This window comes from Schistocerca serialis, chromosome 1 (genome assembly GCF_023864345.2).
Source record: "Schistocerca serialis cubense isolate TAMUIC-IGC-003099 chromosome 1, iqSchSeri2.2, whole genome shotgun sequence".
Classification (NCBI taxonomy): Eukaryota; Metazoa; Arthropoda; class Insecta; order Orthoptera; family Acrididae; genus Schistocerca; species Schistocerca serialis.
In genome coordinates this window covers 71,196,724-71,223,525 of record NC_064638.1, presented here as the reverse complement: position 1 = coordinate 71,223,525, position 26,802 = coordinate 71,196,724, and the positions used below count along the sequence as shown (strand labels likewise).

Here is a 26,802-nt window from a genome sequence, read left to right as displayed (position 1 = left end):
GTCATCAGCACTACTACTGTTGTCAGTGTCATTGACAAAGGAAACTTTCCCTGTTATCTTTCTGTGAAAACATTTAGTTTTGCAGTTGTTTGACGTAAGGTAAGTCGCTCATACTGCTTTAGCTGCTTCACTTTTATGTAGAGCAATAAGATTTTTGCAATTTCACAGTTCACACAATGCCTTTTGACTTGCAAATATAAGTCACCGTCATTTCCTTCTATTTTATTGCTTCGCTTGTGAGCCACTGAAACAGACATGATTGGGAAAACTGGCTACACTACATGCCGGGAAAAGTGGCCGAGGTGGGCACTTTTTCCGACAGATGGCCACTATTCCTGACAATTCATTTTCAATCTGTTTGTCCAAATGAGAATTAGCTACTTCCATGTTATATGCATTGTATAACAATTGAAATTAAAACATTAGAAATCGTTTCATACACAAAACTAATATCCATTATACAGCTCTTCTGCAATGGTTTGCAAGAGCTTCAAGATGCCAAGAAAATACATCCAGAAAACAGAGCAACATATGTGGGATCCTGCTGCAATGCAAAAGGTAATTGAAGCAGTATAGAATGATAACATGCCTTTTCATCAGCAGAAAAACAATTCAATGTTCCAGGTAATATGCTAAAATGAAGAGTTGAATGGAAAAATAGAGGTGCAGGTAGCAGTAAAAAGGTTGTTGGTGTCTTAAGGGCAGTGTTCAGTGAAGAACAGGAGCAAGAAATCCTTAATTATATATTTTGAAATAGAAATGAAGTGTTATGGAATTACCTGCAGTGATTGGCATTCCAGTTGGCAGAGCACACACATTCAGCAAAGAGTTTGAAATACTAGGCAAAGACTGGGAGGATAAGATGTTGGAGCTGTAAACTCTGAGCTCATGACCTGTGCGCTGGATGGGAAGAGGACGATATTAACTTTACAAGCGAATTTTGTATATGACTTAATATTGTTTCTGAGCAAACAGATTGTGAATGAATTAGAATGAAATAGTAACCCATAATCAGTTGTTTAGTTTTCTATTTATATCAGTAGGAGGTGCTGACCTTTTTGTGCCAACAGTGTATTGCAATATGTTTCTTTTTATTTATATTATTGTTCTCCTAATAATAATCAATGGTGAAATAAAAACTATAAGCCTACTCATTTCTTAAAACTAAGCAATATATTTGGAAATGATGGCGAAGGTCTGGCCACTTTACCCCTTGGGAAGGGAAAAGTGGCCAATATGTAAGCATTCAGAAAAGTGTTTATATATCCTATAAAATATACTCTTAGCTTAGCTGTAAATATTTGGTGTGGTACCTCACAGCATGTAGATTCGAGATGTATATTCCACAAGCCTCAGTTAATACCTATGGTTTCATGAAAAGTCATTTTCACTTAGATGGCCACTTTATCCCACCTTCCTCTAATATGTAATATGTACAGGAATGTGTCAATTTACGTAGCTGAGTGGTCAGCGTGACAGACTGTCAATCCTAAGGGCCTGGGTTCGATTCCCCGCTGGGTCGGAGATTTTCTCCGCTCAGGGACTGGGTGTTGTGTTGTCCTAATCATCATCATTTCATCCCCATTGACGTGCAGGTCGCCAAAGTGGCATCAACTCGAAAGACCTGCACCAGGCGAACGGTCTACCCGACGGGAGGCCCTAGCCACACGACATTTCATTTCACCTATGGTTTCATGAAAAGTCATTTTCACTTAGAGTGGCCACTTTATCCCACATTCCCCTAATATGTAATATGTACAGGAATGTGTCAACTTATTTATGTGCAACTTTATTTAAATTTATAGTTAAATTGTTTACACTTACCATCCTGATTATATTGAGGCAACTTGTTTTAATGGAAGCCTGAGTAATGAAAAGTTATGGATAGTTAAAGTTACAATAATATCATCTAATGGAAAACATTTTAAGCCAATGGGCAGCAGAGGTGCTTTTGTTACCACTCATTACAAAGCAGACATTCCCAAGTTTCCACAAAAATATTTTAAATTGTCTAAAACTAACTTATGAAATAAAAGAATCTTCAAAGCATTAATGTTCAACCACTGTTATTTGCTGGACTGTGTAATTAATTTTGTTGACTGTACAGCAAGTTATCCTGTGTGCACTGCTGCTTTCATATTTTTATTACTATACACTGTGCCACTATGAGAGTCAACAAATATTGTGCCTGAATAAAGAGTGGATAGGTTCTCTACCAAAGGAAGAAAGTAGAGGTGTGCATCTCTTTGTCTCTAGAAACTGATCTGTAACCTGGAACGGGCCATCAATAACACTATAGTGCCAATAAAGTGGAAAAAGTCACTTTGAAGTTTAACTATTGTCTAGTCAACTTCATTTGTAATCATCTTTCATAGTATCAGTTTCTCGAGCATCATTTGAGAACATCAAGGTCGGGAACTACAAGATCCATAAAACCAGGTGCATCACCAACAACAAGTAAGACATATGTCACAAGTGTTAAAGAGTAGTGAATCCAACAAAACTGTATCACAAGTGGAGTCCACATTCCATCCTAATTTAATTTGTCCACAATTTCTCCAAGTCAGTTGACCAGACTAGCATGACAGTTTCTCAAAACAAGACTAATTTCCTTCCTTATTAAAACATAAAAGTGAAAATGTTTGTCACATATTAGTTTATTAAAATTCATGACTGGTTTTGCTCTGCAGCTATCATCAGATCCAAGATGTACAGCAGTGAGAAGCAGGCATGTAGGTACCTACTTGTTGCTGTACTCATTGGATCTGACAACGGTTGCAAATCAGAACTTTTCATGAAATTTAAAAAACTAATATGTGACAAAGACAATGATTTCTATAATTTAATACTTTACAAAGATCGCTGGTTTCCACTGCAGGTCAAAAAGAGTTCATATCCCTTATTTCCTCATTTTTGTGAGAAATTAGCTTGGTATTTAACAATAACCTTTATTTATTTTGTAATAACTTTTAAAGTAACCAAGCATAAAATAATTATCCATTCCCTAACAACTTCTGAAGGCAGACAGTTCATTGAGAAGAAATGTCAAGGTGCAGAAGGGCACAATTAAGAGACACTTACATAAAGCTTTTAGCCATAGCCTAAAAGAGAGACACACACCATTCACAAATACAAGCAAGGACACCTCATGCACACATGATCACAAAGCCATGCATCTGAGGCCAGAATGTAACTATCACATGGGATGTAAGCAGCAATCTGGAGGGGGCGAGGAAGGGGAAGGGTTAGTAATGTATGGGTGGGGAGATAGAGGAATGCTGTCTGGTGGAGTATGCTGGGAATAGACTGTCAACAGGCACAGTGTCAGGAAGTTGTGGGGCAGGGAGGTGGGGTAAAGAGGAGCAAGACAGGTGAGGAGTGAGGAAAGATGAGCAGCTGCATTGGCTGAGGGCTGGAGTTTCCGTTTAGAAGAAAAATATCCATATTTAGTTGCTCAGTGTTTCTTCTGTTGAATTACATAATATATTTTGAAGAAAATAATTTTGGGTGTTAGGCTGCATCATAAAACACTAAACACTAAATTTCCAATGCTTTCACTCACTTGCTGCGCTTCTCTTCATGGTGGCTAAGTGACCTAACTGCCCTGAAAAGGCCAACAGCAGGTGAGTCAAAATGTCAGCAGTTTATTTGCTTTAGTGCTTTATAATGATGTGGCCTAATACTCAAAATTATTTTATTCAAAATGACACTGACCTTGGAAGCCTATGAAGTTAAATCTGACATATTCTTCTGAATATTAAATGTAAATCTTAGTATATATAGAGTAATATTTGTGATGACAGTGGGATATTTCAGTTGCCTTTTACATCATCACTTATTTAACATTGCCACAATTTAAAAAATGAGCAAATCAATGTTTAGGACCCAATTAAAGACGACATCATGTAAATATATATATATGAAAATAGCAGTAAAATCATGGCAGCAAGCAGAAATTCTACATGTCAGATTTTTAAATATTGTTTAGTAAGTTTAGAAAGCAAGAGATGAATGGAAATAACAAAATCTATTTCAGTCATCAGACAAAATATAGGCAAAATTCTCAAATGAGCTGTACAATCACAGGTAAAAGCCAGGAATTTAATCCAGATGTTAATAAAAGTCCACTAAATATAACTACACTCATAAAAAGATGAAATATGTTTTAATTAACACTAAAGCACTCTAATTATATAGATTTTGACAATTTGTTTTTATGAATGGTGCTAGAACACATATTCATCTTTTGATTTTCTTTTGGTTTTAATGACATCTGAAATTCTGATCAGAGTTGGCCAGAATGATAAATAAGGAGTGTGCACCAAGGATCAAACAACAGAGTTTGCTACTAAAATCTTGAAGGATGCTCTGAGTGCCTCATGAAAAATGCTAGAATCAAATAAGGAGTGGGAACATGTAAAATAAAAACACAGAACAGAAGAATAAGATAGAATAAGAAAGGATGTGAATGGTCTCCTAACTCACTATTAAGGGAAAAATACCTTCCAACAGGAGACAAAGTTCTTCATTTTCAATCTTGAAACATCCAGTGTCACCACATCATTTCAAAAAGATATTCCAATTCCAACCAACTTTTCATCGTCGGAGGACTTGCTGTCTGGTGATACAAGGTATGCAGTGAATAGAGAAGAGTTCAGTAAACATATAAACATGAAAATAATGATTACAGATATGTAAACATATAGTGTTAAAGGAGGATATTCACAGAAATATTCCCGTTCTTACATCTAAAAGCATCAGTCTCTATCATTATTATTTTATTTTATTATTATTATTATTATTATTATTATTATTATTATTATTATTATTATTATTATTTTTTTTTTTTTTTTTTTTTTTTTTTTTTTTTTTTTTTTTTACAGGAAAAAGCTTGAAGAAATTAAGCGATAAAGATCAATCCTAAGTGGCTTCTAGTTTAAATTTAAAAATCAGTGCAATGGAGAAGGAAAATTTAACTTGCAAGTTAATATGAAACACTAAAGTAGTACAGAGCATTTCATTTACAATGCATGTGTCATCTCTGGCACTGTCCAGAAACAGATATGCCCATAGGTGGGCTGAGGTTATTGCATGACACTCTGGCCTCTTTCTTGGACAATGTTGAAGCTGGGGAAAGGCTTTCAAGCGTTATTAATAGTGTGATTGAATATACATTGTTTTCCTTTTATCGTGAGTGCAGTTTCCATTTACTGTAATATACATAAAGGATCAATGTTGTTTCATGTATTGAACTATTCTAGAAAAGAGTCATATTGACTAGGGTTCACACAAAATTTCCCTGTATACATTTTCCCAATGGTCTGACATAGATCAGTAAAGAAATTGGACAAAAATTCAAACCACAACCTTACAAACTTACAGTAGAACATCAGCTGACCTAGTCAGATACTGTTGCTCAATATCAGTACTTACTACAACTGGCTATTGTAATCTGTACGTGATGGGGAGATTGGTCCTGAAGTACTCTTTTTTCTGATGGTACATGGCTGCATTTATTATGGCATGTTAACTTGCAGTCAATGGATGTTGGAGTTCTAAAACTTTCAATCAGTTACATAAAGAGCCTCTGAATGATTTAAAAACAGGAGTATGATGTGCATTTACTGCAACACAAATTATTTAACAATTTTTTCCCACTGAAACAACTTCTGATATGTATATGAAAAATTATATTGCAACCCTGATTCAGAGAACAAAAGCTAATTCTTTTTCAGAGGACAAAAGCTTAATGATAATACCGATGTTTATTTCAGACAGGAGAATGTAAAAGTACATACTGTTATTGCATCTGTGACAGTAGTATAAGGTGTTTCTGATGGTAGAATAAATCCCCAATAAATCCCCAGATCTAAATTCATGTGTGTGGAAACATTCCACATGGGAAAAATACAGGGTGGTCCAAAAGTCCGGAAACACCCTCATAAAATTAAAATGGAGTAGCAAACAAGGAAACAGAGTCTCTACACACGAGGAACGGGAAGGGGGGAACTTTATAGGCTATGCCACCAACATGGCGGCCATCTTGAAAGCCGCCATGTTGGATTCAACTCCAAAATTTCAAATGGGAATGTGGTCATGTGACATATCAAACAGATAGAGAATTTCACCAGAAAAATAATGCCATTGTCGTTTTAAACATAGCTCTATTCATTCTCGGGTTATAGCCAATTACTTGCGGCAGCAGTGGAACGCTCGGCAGCGTGAGTATTACGTACTGAGAAGTCATAAAATGGAGTCTGAATGGGTGCAAAGTGACTAACCTAAGCCTGATATGTTACATGCATTTAACTGTTAGGTATCATTTACTCATGCTAATGTTTTAATCTCTGTTTCCTTATTTACAGATTACAAATGTCCTTAACACATGAAGAACGCATTGACATCATCTTGATATCAGGAGAAAGAAGCACACAGGTCATAGCTGAGGATTTCAACACTCGTCACCCAACCAGACAGCCCATCACTCACAGCGCAGTTGCCAAGCTTTTGGCCAAATTCCGAGCAACAGGTTCTGTCGCAGATAAACCTAAGGCTGGAAGACCAAAATCCGCCACCGATGAAGCAACAACAGTGAGAGTGTTGGCATCATTTAGCAAGAGTCCGCAGCGGAGTACTCGTCGCCTGTCACAACAATATGGGGTTAGCCGTACCTCCATACTGCGAATTTTATCGCAACACAAATGACACCCATACAAAATTCAGGTTCTCCAACACCTGAACGAGGATTATCCAGACCGTCGGGTACAGTTCGCAGGATGGGTGACACAGCAGCTGCAGATAAACCCACATTTCACCTATCAGGTGCTGTTCAGTGATGAAGCCAATTTCTTTACCAATGGTGATGTGAACAAGCAGAATCACAGATACTGGTCCGACACAAATCCGCACTGGTTTGATGCTTCCCAAACAGTCGACTAACAAAAAGTGATGTTCTGGTGTGGTGTGTGAGGTACCAAAGTCGTTGGACCTTTTTTATTGATGGTACGTTAACAGCCAACGGTTATCTGAGGTTATTGGATGAAGAAGTGTTTCCCTCGTTGTTAACGGAGGACGGGACATTTCCGAAATTCTTCCAGCATGATGGAGCCACACCACATTATGGGCACAATGTGCGAGCACACCTGGATGTGCAGTTCCCTCAAAAGTGGATTGGTCGTAGGGGTGCTGTGGACTGGCCACCACGTTCACCAGACTTGACTCCTTTGGATTTTTATCTTTGGGGTCATTTCAAAGCACTGGTTTATTCTGTGAAAATACGGGATTTGCATCATCTAAAGCAGCGCATTGTTGATGCGTGTGGTCAAATTCAGAATTCAGACAGATGTGTTGATCAAAGTTCATCAGGACTGGGTTCGGAGGATAGCATTAACGATCCAACATAATGGAAAACATATCGAGCCACTCCTATGACAGTTGATGGTCTCTCGGGACTGTGTAACATCGGCGTAATGTCTCTTAGGCACATTACACACGCTGCCAAGCGTCCCACCGCTGCCACATGTAACTGGCTATAACCCGAGAATGAATAAAACTATGTTTAAAATAACAATGGCATTGTTTTTCTGGTGAAATTCTCTATCTGTTTGATGTCACATGACCACATTCCCATTTGAAATTTTGGAGTTGAATCCAAGATGGCGGGTTTCAAGATGGCCACCGTGTTGGTGGCCTAGCCTATAAAGTTTCCCCCTTCCCGTTCCTCGTGTGTAGGAACTCTGTTTCCTTGTTTGCTACTTCATTTTAATTTTATGAGGGTGTTTCCGGACTTTTGGACCACCCTGTATATGTACAAAACAAAGATGCTGTAACTTTCCGATCCCAGGATTGGAATGACTCCTTACCCTCTCCCTTAAAACCCACATCCTTTCGTCTTTCCCTCTCCTTCCCTCTTTCCTGATGAAGCAACCTTGAGTTGCAAAAGCTTGAAATTTGTGGATGTGTTTGTGTGTTTTTTATTGTGTCTATCAACATACCAGCACTTTCTCATTTGGTAAGTTACAGCATCTTTGTTTTATATATATATATATATATATATATATATATATATATATATATATATATATATATATATATATATATAAAAACACACACATAGAAACAAAGATGATGTAACTTACCAAATGAAAGCGTTGGCATGTTGATAGACACACAAACATACACAAAATTCAAGCTTTCGCAACCAACGGTTGCTTCATCAGGAAAGAGGGAAGGAGAGGGAAAGACAAAAGGATGTGGGTTTTAAGGGAGAGGGTAAGGAGTCATTCCAATCTCGGGAGCGGAAAGACTTACCTTAGGGGGAAAAAAGGACAGGTATACACTCGCGCGCGCACACACACACACACACACACACATAAATGTCTGCTTGTGTCTGTATATGTGTGTGTGTGTGTGCGAGTGTATATATCGAAAAACATCATCTTTGTTATATACACTCGTTGTGTACACTCGTAATCTCTGCTGGAAATATCACTTTGCCACGAAGAAAAATGATCCTAATCCTACTCCTAATGATCCAACTCTCCAAGACACCATCCAAATTGAACCCTGCCTGGAACAGTTCCGTCCTCCGTCGCAGCGGGACCCACCTCCTCTTCCTCAAAATCACCCTCTCCAAACCTTCCAGGAATTTCTGACTTCCAGCCTTGCTTCTCAATCCTTCTTAAAAAACCTTAATCCTACTCCCAACATCACCACTGCTGAAGCCCAGGCTATCCGTGATCTGAAGGCTGACCGATCCATCGTCATTCTTCCGGCGGACAAGGGTTCCACGAGCGTGGTACTTGATCGTCGGGAGTATGTGGCTGAGGGACTGCGTCAGCTTTCAGACAACAGCACATACAAAGTTTGCCAAGGTAACCCCATTTACGATGTCCAGGCGGAGCTTCAAGGAATCCTCAGAACCTTAGGCCCCCTGCAAAACCTTTCACCTGACTCCATCAACCTCCTGACCCCACCGACACCCCGCACCCCTACCTTCTACCTTCTTCCTAAAATCCACAAACCCAATCATCCCGGCCGCCCCATTGTAGCTGGTTACCAAGCCCCCACAGAACGTATCTCTGCCTACGTAGATCAATACCTTCAACCCATTACATGCAGTCTACCATCCTTCATCAAAGACACCAACCACTTTCTCGAACGCCTGGAATCCTTACCCAATCTGTTACCCCCGGAAACCATCCTTGTAACCATTGATGCCACTTCCTTATACACAAATATTCCGCACGTCCAGAGCCTCGCTGCGATGGAGCATTTCCTTTCACGCCGATCACCTGCCACCCTACCTAAAACCTCTTTCCTCATCACCTTAGCCAGCTTCATCCTGACCCACAACTTCTTCACTTTTGAATGCCAGACACACCAACAATTAAAGGGAACAGCCATGGGTACCAGGATGGCCCCCTCGTATGCCAACCTATTCATGCGTCGCTTAGAGGAAGCCTTCTTGGTTATCCAGACCTGCCAACCCAAAGTTTGGTACAGATTTATTGATGACATCTTCATGATCTGGACTCACAGTGAGGAAGAACTACAGAATTTCCTCTCCAACCTCAACTCCTTTGGTTCCATCAGATTCACCTGGTCCTACTCCAAATCCCATGCCACTTTCCTTGACGTTGACCTCCACCTGTCCAATGGCCAGCTTCACACGTCCGTCCACATCAAACCCACCAACAAGCAACAGTACCTCCATTATGACAGCTGCCACCCATTCCACATCAAACGGTCCCTTCCCTACAGCCTAGGTCTTCATGGCAAACGAATCTGCTCCAGTCCGGAATCCCTGAACCATTACACCAACAACCTGACAACAGCTTTCGCATCCCGCAACTACCCTCCCGACCTGGTACAGGAGCAAATAACCAGAGCCACTTCCTCATCCCCTCAAACCCAGAATCCCCCACAGAAGAACCACAAGAGTGCCCCACTTGTGACAGGATACTTTCCGGGACTGGACCAGACTCTGAATGTGGCTCTCCAGCAGGGATATGACTTCCTCAAATCCTGCCCTGAAATGAGATCCATCCTTCATGAAATCCTCCCCACTCCACCAAGAGTGTCTTTCCGCCGTGCACCTAACCTTTGTAACCTGTTAGTTCATCCCTATGAAATCCCCAAACCACCTTCCTTACCTTCTGGCTCCTATCCTTGTAACCGCCCCTGGTGTAAAACCTGTCCCATGCACCCTCCCACCACCACCTACTCCAGTCCTGTAACCCGGAAGGTGTACACGATCAAAGGCAGAGCCACGTGTGAAAGCACCCACGTGATTTACCAACTGACCTGCCTACACTGTGATGCATTCTATGTGGGAATGACCAACAACAAACTGTCCATTCGCATGAATGGACACAGGCAGACAGTGTTTGTTGGTAATGAGGATCACCCTGTGGCTAAACATGCCTTGGTGCACGGCCAGCACATCTTGGCACAGTGTTACACCGTCCGGGTTATCTGGATACTTCCCACCAACACCAACCTATCCGAACTCCGGAGATGGGAACTTGCTCTTCAATATATCCTCTCTTCCCGTTACCCACCAGGCCTCAATCTCCGCTAATTTCAAGTTGCCGCCACTCATACCTCACCTGTCATTCCACATCATCTTTGCCTCTGCACTTCCGCCTCAACTGACATCTCTGCCCAAACTTTTTGTCTTTAAATACGTCTGCTTGCGTCTGTAAATGTGTGGATGGATATGTGTGTGTGTGCGAGTAAGGTAAGTCTTTCCGCTCCCGGGATTGGAATGACTCCTTACCCTCTCCCTTAAAACCCACATCCTTTCGTCTTTCCCTCTCCTTCCCTCTTTCCTGATGAGGCAACAGTTTGTTGCGAAAGCTTGAATTTTGTGTGTATGTTTGTGTTTGTTTGTGTGTCTGTCGACCTGCCAGCACTTTCATTTGGTAAGTCACATCAACTTTGTTTTTAGATATATATATTTCCTACGTGGAATGTTTCCCTCTATTATATATATATATATATATATATATATATATATATATATATATATATATATATATGTATGGCAGATGTTAACAGATAATGTGCATGTAAAAACTTTGGAAAGTTATAAGATAATATTTGTCTTATGATTTAAAGGAATTCAGTAGCCAAAATTCAATGAATATTCAACAATCTGTTTCTACAGAGGGGCTTCATTTTGTGCAACTGATGAAATAAAGATAAGTGTAATATAATCTCAATGTGACTTAGTTTACGGTCTTCTCAGGGAAGACGTACCAAGCCATAATGCTGCAGTTTCGAGTGCACATTCCATATGGACTGTGGGCATATGCTTAGGTTGTATGTGAGATACCTCGTACACCAAGACATTATAAATTATAGAAAAAAGACACCATAGTTCTAACACTGAATAAAAATGGAAGCACCAAAGATGAGGATAGTAAATCATTCAAAACAAATAAAAGGTTTGTTTATTCAACCATGAAACAAAGTCCTCCGATGATACTTTCAAAGATTTTCACTATTCATAATTACTATAATTTTGTTAAAGTCAGAAAGACACAGCTGGATGACTAGAACTTATTTTCAGTACACACAACTGTTAGCACAATTGAGAAACACACACAGATGTAGAGATAGTAATCCTAGCTTTTGAACGACAGATTCTTTCTTTAGGGGAAGGAAAATGAAAGCACTGTTGGAGGATCCGGAGGAGGGGCAGGCTGTTCAGAACCCAGCTTAAGAAGGATGAACCTTACATGAGGATGAACTGAGGCAAAGAGAAAAGAAAGCTTCCACACAAATGCCTTATCAGACTACCCTTATCATTCTGGTGATAATTATTTTCCTTTAACTTCTTTACAAATATATTTTTAAATGTTAACACAGCACACCAACCTCACTAAAGATTACATGCAAACATGGAGAGAGCAGTACAAAATGTAACAGGCAATCACCATTAACATAATGGAATGATGGGACATGAACAATGAAAACGTAAGAAAAATTTGGGATGAACACAACAGTGCATTTACAAATAAAAAGTTCTGTTTAATTAAGACAGAAATTGCTTTTTTATTTTGAGAGAAGAGACTTGTTTCTTTAATACTGAGAGATTAATTAATATTCTTAGACACAAGAAAAGTACCACATTGAGCCTTTGTTGCTGATATACAAGTGTGTGATAGATATACTTCCTTATCTTTATTGCGCAAAGGAGTTGTTCTTTCAATCTAGCTGACGAGCTTAAGACTGACAAAGTAATTTCCGTTTACCATGACCATGAGAGCATGAAACTGACTTATACATTTTAACAGCAAACATTTCTGTAATATCACTTTGGTTTTCACAACAGCATCCACTGATAACATCAACTTGGTGCATCAATATTTAGTCAGCCATACTTTTTGCACATGTCCATTGGCTATTTCTGTCTTAGCTTATCACATATGGAATTTGAGATTCTTTTTCCAAAAAAAAAAAAAAAAAAAAAAAAAAAAAAAAAAAAAAAAAAAAAAAAAAAAAAAAATTGCTAACAATCTCAATTACAAGAGAAATGTTGTTTTCCAGTATGAACAGCTAAAATTACACACAATTTATTTTGTCTGTGTTTAAACTACCTATTAAAACATAACACTTAGCACTCCAGGTATATCTTTCACTCTGTAGCAGAGTGTCAATACTTTTAAAACTGTTCACTAGAACACAAAATTGCTAAGGCTTTCGTGGCCACTTGTTGACAAACTGCCTATTATCTTCTGTCTCGGGTTCTTCGGCCGACATTCATCTAATGATTTTTCTGACGTTTCGCTAGCACGAGTGGCTGGGCATTGTCAAAGCTTCACCCTCCATTGCCGGTGGTGAGCTGGAGCCGAGCTCACAGCCGCAGACTATATGTACCTGGTGCACCAACGTCCGACGGCTTCTCCGCGGTCGTTTCCGGTGCAGTTCTCCTCTTGCTACCTGCGACAGTTGTTCACTGCAGTACGGGAAGCCAGGATCTGTTTACCTTAAGGCTTTCCTCTTTCTTGAGAAACTGTTCGCATGTTTTTGTATTTCTACAGCTTCTCTGAACAAGTGGGTGTGATAGTGCTTCTCTACAGCCAGAACTTCCATGTTGGCGAATTTTATTATGTGGTCGGTCTCATTCAGTGCGTGCTCTTGCAATGTTGGGAATATACCGTATACCATGCACATGCAGAAAAGCTTATGTCAGAATGACTGGACGATCATTTAATACCAGGATCAAAGAGCATAAGCGACATTGGAGGTTGGGGCAGGTGGAGAAATCGTCCATGGCAGAGCACGCACTGAATAAGACCGACCACATAATAAAATTCGCCGACATGGAAGTTCTGGCTGTAGAGAAGCACTATCACACCCACTTGTTCAGAGAAGCTGTAGAAATACACAAACATGTGAACAGTTTCAACAAGGAAGAGGAAAGCCTTAAGGTAAATGGATCCTGGCTTCCTGTACTGCAGCGAACGACCGTCGCAGGTAGCAAGAGGAGAACCACACCGGAAATGACCGCGGAGAAGCCCTTGGATGTTGGCGCGCCAGGTACATATAGTCTGCGGCCGCGAGCTCGGCTCCAGTTCACCACCAGCAATGGAGGGTGAAGCTTTGACAATGCCAGCCACTTGTGCTGGTGAAACGTCAGAAAAATCATTAGATGAACGTCAGCCGAAGAACCCGAGACAGAAGCCAATAGGCAGTTTGTTCACTAGAACCTTGCCTTTTCTGGCCAGTCCCTTTACTAACTGAGGTATCTTGGGATGACTCATGATTAATCCACATAGCTTCAATTCTGCTAGTAACTCTCTCATACTTTACAAACTTCACAGAAATTATCCTGAATACCTTGTAGGATTACTGTTTCTAGAAGAGAGGATATTGTGGAAAATGGCTTAGCCGCTGTTATGGGGTTGTTTCTGAAATAAGCGTTTCATTCTTTTAGTGAAGTGTGTGCTCTTTTCAAATATCTTGACATATTGAAACTGTGTACCAGACCAAGACTTAAACCTACAACCTTTGGAAAGTATGGGTTGCATTAAAAAAATGATGCAGAGGCTGTAAAATGAAACTGATTAAGGGATCATAATTCCATTGCCTGCAGAAGAAAGTGTGGTCTATACAAGAGTGCTGAATCCCAAAACTCACCGCTAGAGGGATACAGGTGCATACGCACAGGGTGCCAGAGCAAGCATGTACACACATTCAACATCCACTGTACTCAGTAGTGCATAAAACAGAGAAATGGAGGCAGCAAAAGAAGAACAAAGGGCTGTAGTGCATTTCGTTATAGTGGAACAAGGTGAGGGATGGAATTTCATAGAAAAATGGCACAAGTATACAAAGACCATCACATGTCTGTTGCAGTACTGAAACTCACTCTGACATCTGGCATAATTGCTGCCACTGTTCTTCAATAATATGGCCATCTACCTGCTTGACAACGGTACTGGTAATGCAGTGTGTCATTCCAGATCATACATCATTGGCCAACAACTTCTGCCCTTCCATGAATCGCTTGTGCTACACCATTACCACTGCAATAGACATGCAGTGTGCTCTCCAAAGTCTTGTGCCATTCTTCAATGAATTTTCATCCCCTGCCCTCCTTCCACTGTAAGGAAACACACTACATCCCTTTACTCTTCCTTTGAAGCCTCCATTTCTCGTTTTCAGCACTACTGAGAGCAGTGGCTAGCCAACACATGGGTGTGCATGGTCTTTCACCATCTAGGTGTGCACGCATATCGCTCGTGTGGTGATATTCAGGCCTCAGCATTCTCGAAGGGACCACACCTTCTTCTACAAGCAGTGGCATTACAATCTCTTTAGTGATTTTCATTTTACGGCCTCCTTTTGGTTTCTTTTCGAATACACCTTATAGAAGAAAGATACTGGAAGAACTGAAGCCTTTAAGATGAGTCATTGGTTATATCTGTACCTGTATAGTTTGTAAGAACAATGACAACAAATGGAAGGTACCAAGTCCAAGTTTCATTTGGGCACATAGTTTTAATCTGTCAGGAAGTTCACACTGAAATTCCAGAATGAGAATTTCCACTCTGCAGTGGAGTGTGCGCTGATATGGAACTTTCTGGCAGATTAAAACTGTGTGCTGGACTGAGACTCGAACTCAGGACCTTTGCTTTTCATGGGCAAGTGCTCCGCCAACTGAGCTACCCAAGCATGACTCACAACCTGTCCTCACAGCTTCAGTTCTCCCAGTACCTCATCTCCTACCTTCCAAACTTCACAGAAACTCTTTTGCAAACCTCGCAGAACTAGCACTCCTGGAAGAAAGGATTTGTGGAGACACGGCTTAGCCACAGCCTGGGGGATGTTTCCAGAATGAGATTTTCACTCTGCAATGGAGCACTTACCCATGAAAGGCAAAGGTCCCGAGTTTGAGTCTCGGTCTGGCACACAGTTTTAATCTGCCAGAAAGTTTCATATCAGTGCACACTCCACTGCAGAGTGAAAATCTCATTCTGGAAACATCCCCCAGGACGTGGCTAAGCCATGTCTTCGCAATATCCTTTCTTCCACATATGCTAGTTCTGCGATGTTTGCAGAAGAGCTTCTGTGAAGTTCAGAAGGTAGGAGATGAGGTACTGGCAGAATTGAAGCTGTGAGGACGGGTCACGAGTTGCGCTTAGGTAGCTCAGATGGTAGAACACTTGCCCGCGAAATGCAAAGGTCCCGAGTTCTAGTCTCAGTCCAACACACAGTTTTAATCTGTGAGGAAGTTTCACACTGAAATGGTCTAACAATGACAGTGCCATTCACATTAGTTATGCTCTGAAAATCTCAGGGACAGTAGGATGAATTCAGTTCTCATCATGTATGATAACAATGAATAAACTCACCCATCAAAGTTCAGGTCAGGTCTGTAGTATGCTCTCGCAACACCTTGTGGTATCTGCTGTGGGTCGTTGCCCTGACCCCAGAATTCTATGTTGAAACCTGTGCTCTCCACCCAAGTGACCGTTGCTGCATAGTTACCATCCTCTGCCTTTCTGTGTAACACAAAAAGCACTTTTAAAATCGTTGAAAGAACAGACAAGTATGCTGGGCATGTGTGATTATGATACTTTACTCACAGGTGCTATACATCTTTGACATTATAACAATGGTATCCAATTTCATTACTTTGGACACTAATGACTGATGAAGTGTTTCTCAATAAAAATGTGCAGTCTAAATTGCACGCCATTTTCACTCCAATCATTCAGCTGCTGCTGCTTATTTCTCCTCTCGAGACAATGTGGTTAGTAAAAATGAATCACCTGACAGTCAAAAAAGGCATTATCATGATCAAAACTTACTACAAATATGGGAAAAGTCCTTTAGAAATACTTCACGAATTGTGCACAACTTTCAGTCACTGAAACATTCCCAATTCATTGGCAATCTGTCAAGTAGACGAAAAGTTTGAGGAAAATGATTCTGTAGCTGATGTTATGGCACCAAAGAGACATCATACTGGCCTGTCTGCTGAAAATGTTACCTCAGCAGATGAGAGTATGCCCCAAATTCTCTGAGTGATCAATAACAAGAACTGAACATTTTAAGGGGTACCATGCAGCAAATTCTGACAAAGAATTTTCATCTACATTATTATGAGGTTCAACTGATGCAAAAACTGCTGTCAGTGAACCACTTGCAATAGAATGAATACTTCGATTAGGTGTTGGACAGCTAAAAGTGGATGACAATTATGCAAGGAATGTCATCTTTAATGATGTAACTGTACAGATTAAAATAGATTGCTACTCATCACATAAAGGTGTTGAGGAACAGATTGTTGTTGTTGTTGTTGTGGTCTTCAGTCCTGAGACTGGTTTGATGCAGCTCTCCATGCTACTCTATCCTGTGCAAGCTTCTTCATCTCCCAGTACCTACTGCAACCTACATCCTTCTGAATCTGCTTAGTGTATTCATCTCCTGGTCTCCCTCTACGATTTTTACCCTCCACGCTGCCCTCCAATGCTAAATTTGTGATCCTTTGATGCCTCAAAACATGTCCTACCAACCGATCCCTTCTTCTAGTCAAGTTGTGCCACAAAATTCTCTTCTCCCCAATCCTATTCAATACCTCCTCATTAGTTACGTGATCTACCCACCTTATCTTCAGCATTCTTCTCTAGCACCACATTTCGAAAGCTTCTATTCTCTTCTTGTCCAAACTAGTTATCGTCCATGTTTCACTTCCATACATGGCTACACTCCATACAAATACTTTCAGAAACGACTTCCTGACACTTAAATCTATACTCGACGTTAACAAATTTCTCTTCTTCAGAAACGATTTCCTTGCCATTGCCAGTTACATTTTATATCCTCTCTACTTCGACCATCATCAGTTATTTTACTCCCTAAATAGCAAAACTCCTTTACTACTTTAAGTGTCTCATTTTCTAATCTAATTCCCTCAGCATCACCCGATTTAATTTGACTACATTCCATTATCCTCGTTTTGCTTTTGTTGATGTTCATCTTATATCCTCCTTTCAAGACACTGTCCATTCCGTTCAACTGCTCTTCCAAGTCCTTTGCTGTCTCTGACAGAATTACAATGTCATCGGCGAAACTCAAAGTTTTTACTTCTTCTCCATGAATTTTAATACCTACTCCGAATTTTTCTTTTGTTTCCTTTACTGCTTGCTCAATATACAGATTGAATAACATCAGGGAGAGGCTACAACCCTGTCTCACTGCCTTCCCAACCACTGCTTCCCTTTCATGCCCCTCGACTCTTATAAGTTCCATCTGGTTTCTGTACAAATTGTAAATAGCCTTTCGCTCCCTGTATTTTACCCCTGCCACCTTCAGAATTTGAAAGAGAGTATTCCAGTTAACATTGTCAAAAGCTTTCTAGAAGTCTACAAATGCTAGAAACGTAGGTTTGCCTTTTCTTAATCTTTCTTCTAAGATAAGTCGTAAGGTTAGTATTGCCTCACGTGTTGCAACCTTTCTACGGAATCCAAACTGATCTTCCCCGAGGTCCGCTTCTACCAGTTTTTCCATTCGTCTGTAAAGAATTCGCGTTAGTATTTTGCAGCTGTGACTTATTAAACTGATAGTTCGGTAATTTTGACATCTGTCAACACCTGCTTTCTTTGGGATTGGAATTATTATATTCTTCTTGAGGTCTAAGGGTATTTCGCCTGTCTCATACATCTTGCTCACCAGATGGTAGAGTTTTGTCATGACTGGCTCTCCCAAGGCCATCAGTAGATCTAATGGAATGTTGTCTACTCCCAGGGCCTTGTTTCGACTCAGGTCTTTCAGTGCTCTGTCAAACTCTTCACGCAGTATCTTATATCCCATTTCGTCTTCATCTACATCCTCTTCCATTTCCATAATATTGTCCTCAAGCACATCGCCCTTGTATAAACCCTCTATATACTCCTTCCACCTTTCTGCCTTCCCTTCTTTGCTTAGAACTGGGTTTCCATCTGAGCTCTTGATGTTCATACATGTGGTTCTCTTATCTCCAAAGGTCCCTTTAATTTTCCTGTAGGCAGTATCTATCTTACCCCTAGTGAGACAAGCCTCTACATCCTTACATTTGTCCTCTAGCCACCCCTGCTTAGCCATTTTGCACTTCCTGTCGATCTCATTTTTGAGACGTTTGTATTCCTTTTTGCCTGCTTCATTTACTGCATTTTTATATTTTCCCCTTTCATCAATTAAATTCAATATTTCTTCTGTTACCCAAGGATTTCTATAAGCCCTTGTCTTTTTACCTACTTGATCGTCTGCTGCCTTCACTACTTCATCCCTCAGAGCTACCCATTCTTCTTCTACTGTATTTCTTTCCCCCCATTCCTGTCAATTGTTCCCTTATGCTCTCCCTGAAACTCTCTACAACCTCTGGTTCTTTCAGTTTCTCCAGGTCCCATCTCCTTAAATTCCCACCTTTTTGCAGTTTCTTCAGTTTCAATCTGCAGTTCATAACCAATAGATTGTGGTCAGAATCCACATCTGCCCCTGGAAATGTCTTACAATTTAAAACCTGGTTCCTAAATCTCTGTCTTACCATTATATAATCTATCTGATACCTTTTAGTATCTCCAGGATTCTTCCAGGTATACAACCTTCTTTTATGATTCTTGAACCAAGTGTTAGCTATGATTAAGTCATGCTCTGTGCAAAATTCTACAAGGCGGCTTCCTCTTTCATTTCTTCCCCCCAATCCATATTCACCTACTACGTTTCCTTCTCTCCCTTTTCCTACTGACGAATTCCAGTCACTCATGACTATTAAATTTTCGTCTCCCTTCACTACCTGAATAATTTCTTTTATCTCGTCATACATTTCATCTATTTCTTCATCATCTGCAGTGCTAGTTGGCATATAAACTTGTACTACTGTAGTAGGCATGGGCTTTGTGTCTACCTTGGCCACAATAATGCGTTCACTATGCTGTTTGTAGTAGCTAACGCGCACTCCTTTTTTCTTATTCATTATTAAACCTACTCCTGCATTAGCCCTACTTGATTTTGTATTTATAACCCTGTAATCACCTGACCAAAAGTCTTGTTCCTCCTGCCACCGAACTTCACTAATTCCCACTATATCTAACTTTAACCTATCCATTTCCCTTTTTAAATTTTCTAACCTACCTGCCCAATTAAGGGATCTGACATTCCACGCTCCGATCCGTAGAACACCAGTTTTCTTTCTCCTGATAACGACGTCCTCTTGAGTAGTCTCCGCCCGGAGATCCGAATGGGGGACTATTTTACCTCCGGAATATTTTACCCAAGAGGACGCCATTATCATTTAATCATACAGTAAAGCTGCATTAAAGCTGCATTTCCTCGGGAAAACAGATAGGCACATTTAAAAGTAGACAGTGGGAAAATGTCAGCTTTCAGACAAAGTTCTTAATCAGATGAGAGACTAACGTGCACACACGTTCATACACACAACTCTCACACACAAATACCCACTGTTGTCTTGGGTTGTCCAGAGACAACAATGGCTATGTGAAATTTGTGTGCATGAAAGTGTGTGTCTCCCATCTGATGAAAGACTTTGTCTGAAATCTGATATTTCTCAAATGCCTATAGTTTTAAAAGCGCGTATCTGCCACTCAACACCTGCTCCGTGCAGTTAGTAACTGTCTGTTCTAATACATATTGTAACTCCATTCCAGATTTTCTATCTTTAATGATGTGGTGCATTTCAAACGGGATAGCTATACCAGCAAGCATAACTGTCAAATCATTCACAAAGAGAATCCTCTGTTAATATTTCAACAACTGGTGCATACACAACAAGCCACTGTTCGATGTGAGATTTGGGCAAGTGGTCTAACTCGGCCTTACTTTTTCAAGAATGACACAGGTAAAGCAGTGACAATGAAAGACATACACTATCACAACATGTTATATGAGTTTATTTGGCCTCAAATGGAAAAGGCCATTGAAAACAAGTGGCTGCAGCAAGATGGTGTACCTCCTGTACTGCAAGCAAGTCACTTGCATTGTCGCACGAGAAATTTCTGGGCCATATCATTTCACGCATGCAGATCATCAATGCCCAGCAAGATCTTGTGACATGATGCCTTGTGACTATTTCCTGTGGCGTTACGTGAAGCCACATATTTGTGTGCACGAACTGAGAATGATTGCTGATCTAAATGACCAAATTGAGCCCATTACTACAGAAAATGGCATACCTCTTGTAAGAAGATTTTGTCAGAGTTACGTTGAGCACTTGTCCAATATTTCTTTCTGCAAATAATCCTGTTGTATACTGAGGAGTTTAATAATATTTCAACTTTTCAAGTACCATAAATAGTGTGTTTTATTCAAAAATTAAACTGTGCATTTTGCATTCTTATTGGAACATCCTTTATATTTACCCATTTCTTTCTCTTTATTGTTAGGTACTAATTACATCAGTAGACAGGAACCAAAAAACACTGATCTAGAAGGACCTTAATATTCACTGATAGGATCTACTGAAGAAATTAAAATAGTAGCATAATAGTGATAAGATTCAGAAGAAATTGTCATTATCTACGTAATTGTTAAGAAACCAAAATTGTATACAGTACATAGAATATTTTACTTGGTTTGAAGTCACATATAAATAATTATTTGTGAGAGAGGTGGCATTATAAGATCATTATTGTCAGAGAACAAACACACACTCAGTGACAAGTATTGTAGCAAACAGAAAAAAAGACAGGAATGTCAGGAGAGAGTTGTTGAGACAGAATGAAAGAAGTTGTGGACAATTGGCAACAGACAGTTTAAAATGTGAAGGAAATGCACTACACAAAACATTTACACGAGATGTATTGAATGCTGTAAAACATCTGAATGAGGAAAAATTTAATATCTCAGTTCAGATATTGTTCATTGTAAGCATAGATACAGTTGTCCATCTGTCCCTTTTGCATAATTTGTGTGTCACGTTGTTTTACCAAAACAAGTCTTGAACTAGCTTTGACCAATGTATTCTACAATACTGAATAGCAGAAAAAATTTTACAAGCTATGTGGAGAGGATATTTTATACTGAAACTATCTCTGATTTCTACGGCACAACACTAAGAATTATTTAACATTCTATGTAGTAGTTCTGTCCAGCATACGTTTATGTGATAGTCATTTACTTCTGACAAATAGAATGTTCTCTTACACTTCAATCTCTCCGAGGATCAGAATTATTACTCCTAGGAGAACCACTGCCACAAGGATCAACTTGCTCATCCTGGTTTGGAACCAGGATGCACCCACCACCTTCAGCATGGCTGGCTGTTGTGTAGACAGTAATGATGATGCAATTGATGTTTTGTAATCTGAAACAAATACAAAACATGTGATACAATCACAAAAAACAATGGAAGACAGAAGAGGAGAAAAGCTGAGTAAGTGTTATACAACCTACTTACAAAGGGCCTGTTTTGATTCATACCCAACAGATAAACAAATTCACTGTCACCAAGAATGGCAGGTTGAATTTACCCATACATTTCTGATATTGCCTGATACGGTTTTGTTTCAGTTACAGGGATGTTGCCACTGAAGGTGTGCTTTACAATAGTGAGATACACTAAGCCCACAGCAAGAATTTTTAATATTTACTTAAGATACAACAGTTGGTCAAAATCTGCTGGAAACACATAGACAGGAATGTCAGGAGAGAGTTGTTGAGACAGAATGAAAGAAGTTGTGGACAATTGGCAACAGACAGTTTAAAATGTGAAGGAAATTCACTACACAAAACGTTTTAGAAAATCCATGGGACTAAAAATATAAGGAAGGGTTAAATGGATGAAAACCATGAAAATGTATCTCTCTGCATCAGGATTTAATGAGCATCTGCTTCATTTTTTTATAATTATGTGCTCATATTGCATTTTTTGATCAAATTCTTCAGTTATCTGTACTACTCTGTAATACTTGCCTGTAATTACATGCAGATAGGTTCAAATGGCTCTGAGCACTATGGGACTTAACATCTGAGGTCATCAGCCCCCTAGAACTTAGAACTACTTAAACCTAACTAATCTAAGGACATCACACACATCTATTCCCGAGACACAATTCAAACCTGCGACCGTAGCGGTCGCGTGGTTCCAGACTGAAGCACCTAGAACAGCTCGGCCACACCGGCCGGCCTGCAGATAGGAACAATGACGTACCTACTGCAGTGTGAATGACTTGGGAGTGTAATAACAAAGCTATTTAAAAAGCATAAACGTCTTTATTGACTGATGGGCAATTACCGTATGTCATAGCATGTTCTGTTCTCGAATGAAATGTACAATATTCTGAAATATACGTAACCTCACCATCCATTTGTGGCTCTACATTCTACAAAGTACCAGTAATAAAATTTTCCCACTTAAGTGCGGATAGTTAGCATATGCCCAAAGGAAACAAAGAATTTGTGGTGTGAAAAATCTTGCCATCCCCCTTTAATGCCTTTTACACTGCACCCTATGTTTGCCACACTTAGTCAGGCAACATTTTTTTCTGCTGAATTCTTCATTTAAAGTTATTTTTCTGCTACATATAGGCTGTCTGAACCATCTCTAATGCTGCTAACATGACTGTGTTGAGTTCCCCTTTTTCTCACTTCCATATTATACATAATACAGTAAATACGTGCTTCTGAAATATTTTCCATTCATGTCTAAAACTGGTTCTTACTCATATTTTTATAAGGGAGGGGGGACCTAAAACTGTTACCATATTTTCCCGTTGTGTTAATGTACACAGGGAATAAAATTCTGTCAAATGTATTTCAAAACCATTTATTCATACAGAAAAGTAATCCCTACACTGCTCTAGAATGACTGTTTTAAGTAAAATAAGATAACTGGAAGGGTGGCAGGAATAAACTGTCGAATATGTTTGAACAGCGTAGTTAATTCAAGTTAAAAGAAGGAAAATTGCAGTAACGTCTCACCGACGATAAGACTATCTATCATTCAGTCTTGTCTTAATAAGATTTCAAAGTTATTTGCAACTTGTTTTAAATGTTACGAAACGTAAAATTGTGCACTTCACAAAACCGGATGGAGATTTAAACTGCCGTCGTCCTCGGTGGTTAAGAATTGGCCACTACTACACTTCACAATATATTTTGCGTATCAGAAAATAATTTTGACTTGGTATTAAAATACTTGGAAGGATTAAAAAAAGGGTGTCTTCTTGCAGAAGGTGCTACTTCAGAAACGTTTATTACGCATTCCTAAATTCGCCTGAATTCTATACATGTATTTTCGTTATTTGAAATAAAATGATAAAGAACACGTAGGTGTGTAACAGGGACATCTGTGTGCGATAAGTGCAGGCGATTTTTCTCTGCGGCGCTGCTGCATTTAAACTTTGTTACAAGTAGTGCATTTACATTCAGTCAAATATCAAATTGGTAACACTCCTACAAAAACCGCGATTTTTTTTAATTTTTTAGTTACGCGTTAAAGTGCCGGAACCTGCAGAAAATTTTCGTGTAAATGTTTTCGACGATGGAATCTCTGGAGAGCACACGAAGCAGCAGTCGACCAGAGATATAAAAGAATTGCTATGCTACCCGTACTTTTAACGGTAAGAGTGCCCTTAGAATCTCATTGCCGCTGATATCTTCTTAAATGTCCCTCGCCACTCATGACTTCTATACCCCACGGCCACTGACAAGGTGACCATTGTTGAGCGACTTACCGCTGGTTCGTCGATCCGCCGACAGACCGCGCCGTAGTAGCGCCGGCGCCTCATCCATGGTGGTGAGCAATTCTGGCGGTGCCCACCTCGCAATATGTGAATCCTATATTTAGCCAGCTTTCGCGATCCTTGGAAGCAAGCAGTGAGCTGCCGTTGCGAACTATCTGGCTTCTAGTTCCGGCGCCAGAGGAAAGATCCTCTGCCCGCCGCAGTCCAAAAATAGATAGCCCTTGCTAACCCGTGTTCCATTTGACGGACTGTTTTGATTAAAGGGGCGCGCCCGCGCACGTATTCACCTGGCCTTCGTCCGAAATCGGAAGTGACGACTTGACTGTTTACTGCTTCTAATAAAATTATCAATTGCTAGCCACGCGGGTACATACAGCAGAAGAAGTTTTCTCACACAAACGAGACCGGTCGAACTTCGTTGGATGCAATAGAAGATGGAACAACGAGCACTGACAATTCTGTCAAATAGGAAGCCCCTTGACGCACTGACCTTAAAGAGGTTTGCCGACTGACTCAAAGGTAGACCATTCCCATCCACGTGCCAAACTAGAACTGTAGTGGGAGGCACATCTCAGTCGCTGCGAAGGACACAAATGTAATTAGAGCCACATGCGAGAGATCGCGCCTATTGACGGATTAGCTCCCGTTGTCTTCCTAATGAACGTCGGCACGTTGCACATACGTAACTGGTGTCATGTTGGCTGTGGAATATTACACCGTTTCTTGGGGGTGTAGCAGCAGTAAACAGCCAATGTAGACGGATCACTACAGCATGGAAGGGCACTGAGAACTCCATCACTACACCATAGATTACAAAACCCTCGTAAAATTTACGATTGCAATTGGTACCGTAGCAGCAGTAAACAGCCAATGTAGACGGATCACTACAGCATGGAAGGGCACTGAGAACTCCATCACTACACCATAGATTACAAAACCCTCGTAAAATTTACGATTGCAATTGGTACCAATTCGCGGTTCCCGCAATCTGGTGTTGTCAGTATAGGGTATAAAATATGACATTTTGTACGTGGCATAACATTAGAGAACTTATAACTTTAATTAACTAGTGCGTGAACTATAAATTATGACCTTCCTTTGACTATGTAATATCTCTTCATATTCGGTGAATTATTCTGATACAATTCTACCCTTGAATGACGTTTACTAATTTTCTATCTTCATACTCGCAGAATCCATGCGCAAAGTAGTTTCATACAATAGCTATGCCATGAGCGCATAATTATTCTTTGTAGTACTCTCTCTGGTGGTTGTTAGAAAAAAGCTTCCGAGATTGTTTTCGTGCCGATTAGCCTGAGCATTGTTTGAAGAATTGTAATCTGAATATTGAGATTCATGACAAAAGATAACTGATGCGAAATTGTACGATTAAAAGGAAAAAATATATATATTGTTACACACCTTTTGTATGAAGGAGCAATATATATATATATTGCTCCTGCATACAAAAAGTGTGTAACAATTTACATTATTTGACATTTGAGAATTAATGATATTCATCGATATATTGCGTGGTTGTTAATCAGAAGGGAACTTCCGAAAGACTGGATACGAACCTGCATTTAATAATCCAAGAGCTCCATTACTTCTTCGGAAGGTTAAACTTCATCAAAGCCAAATATCCGCTTGATCTGAGGTTTCCCGACTGATTATACAACGCTTCCAAAAATACGAGGCATTTTATTTGTACAGATTAGCAGACTGCCGCAAAGCAGGAGCCTGCAGAGAAGAAGAATCATCGCCTGATTTCATTCTAACAAGTAAAATTTCTGAATCATTTTGAGTGACTGAGTTATGACTGTGTTTCCTATTATGAATGATTGATTGCAAAAATGGCTCTAAGCACTATGGGACTTAACATCTGTGGTCATCAGTCCCCTAGACTTAGACCTACTTAAACCTAACTAACCTAAGGACATTACACACATCCATGCCCGAGGTAGGATTCGAACCTGCGACCGTAGCAGCAGTGCGGTTCCGGACTGAAGCGCCTAGAACCGCTCGGCCACAGCGGCAGGCAAATGATTGATTGCTCGAACGAATTGAGAACTACATAACAACATAATTACATAGATAGGAGGAAAAATTACAACTAAAATACGGAGTAATACAATTTACTATAGTTTAGTAAGAACGTAGCCTTTTCTCCTCTTTAGTGCCCTAGCGTTAAAGTGAAAACGGACTTTTCTAGGAGCGACGCGGTTTTTATTGTAACAAACAATTTCTCATTGAATGGCCCTGCAAGTATGATTGTTGGAAGTACCTTTGTGGGCACCGTGCCATCTCGACTCTTAATGAATAGCAACTCGTGTAAACAGGAACCATTTCATCAGGGGGAGTTTATGACCTAAGGTACTGTCTCAATTTCAGACAGCTTCGCGTGCTAAATTTTAGTTCGACAACGTGACGACAAATGCTCAAGTTTTCTGCGAAGAACGAAGACATTGCTGAGTATGGGCTACCATCTTCCTCAATCAGCTTCTTCTCTTTTGTGTACTAAAGACGTTCGTCTATATAAAGTGATAGTTAACTTCATCAAGAGTACTGGTTACAATCTGTAGGTTTTAATGGTGTACGTAAA

At 40.0% G+C, this 26,802-nt stretch overlaps 1 protein-coding gene across 2 annotated transcripts in view; it reads right to left on the bottom strand.

Annotated features, from left to right (window-relative positions):
* The window catches only part of LOC126461762 (putative phospholipase B-like lamina ancestor), a 161,711-nt gene that overhangs the window by 26,226 nt on the left and 108,683 nt on the right, over nucleotides 1–26,802 (bottom strand). The window contains exons 3-4 of one of the 2 annotated variants that reach the window (XM_050096021.1): nucleotides 21,661–21,820; nucleotides 15,867–16,016 (exon numbers count right to left, since the gene is read on the bottom strand). In XM_050096021.1, coding sequence (XP_049951978.1) covers nucleotides 15,867–16,016; nucleotides 21,661–21,770 — 260 coding nt within the window. In that variant the 5' untranslated portion in view covers nucleotides 21,771–21,820. Of the gene's footprint in view, nucleotides 1–4,502; nucleotides 4,619–15,866; nucleotides 16,017–21,660; nucleotides 21,821–26,802 lie in introns of those variants that run through there. The other variant, XM_050096022.1, reaches the window with a different exon arrangement.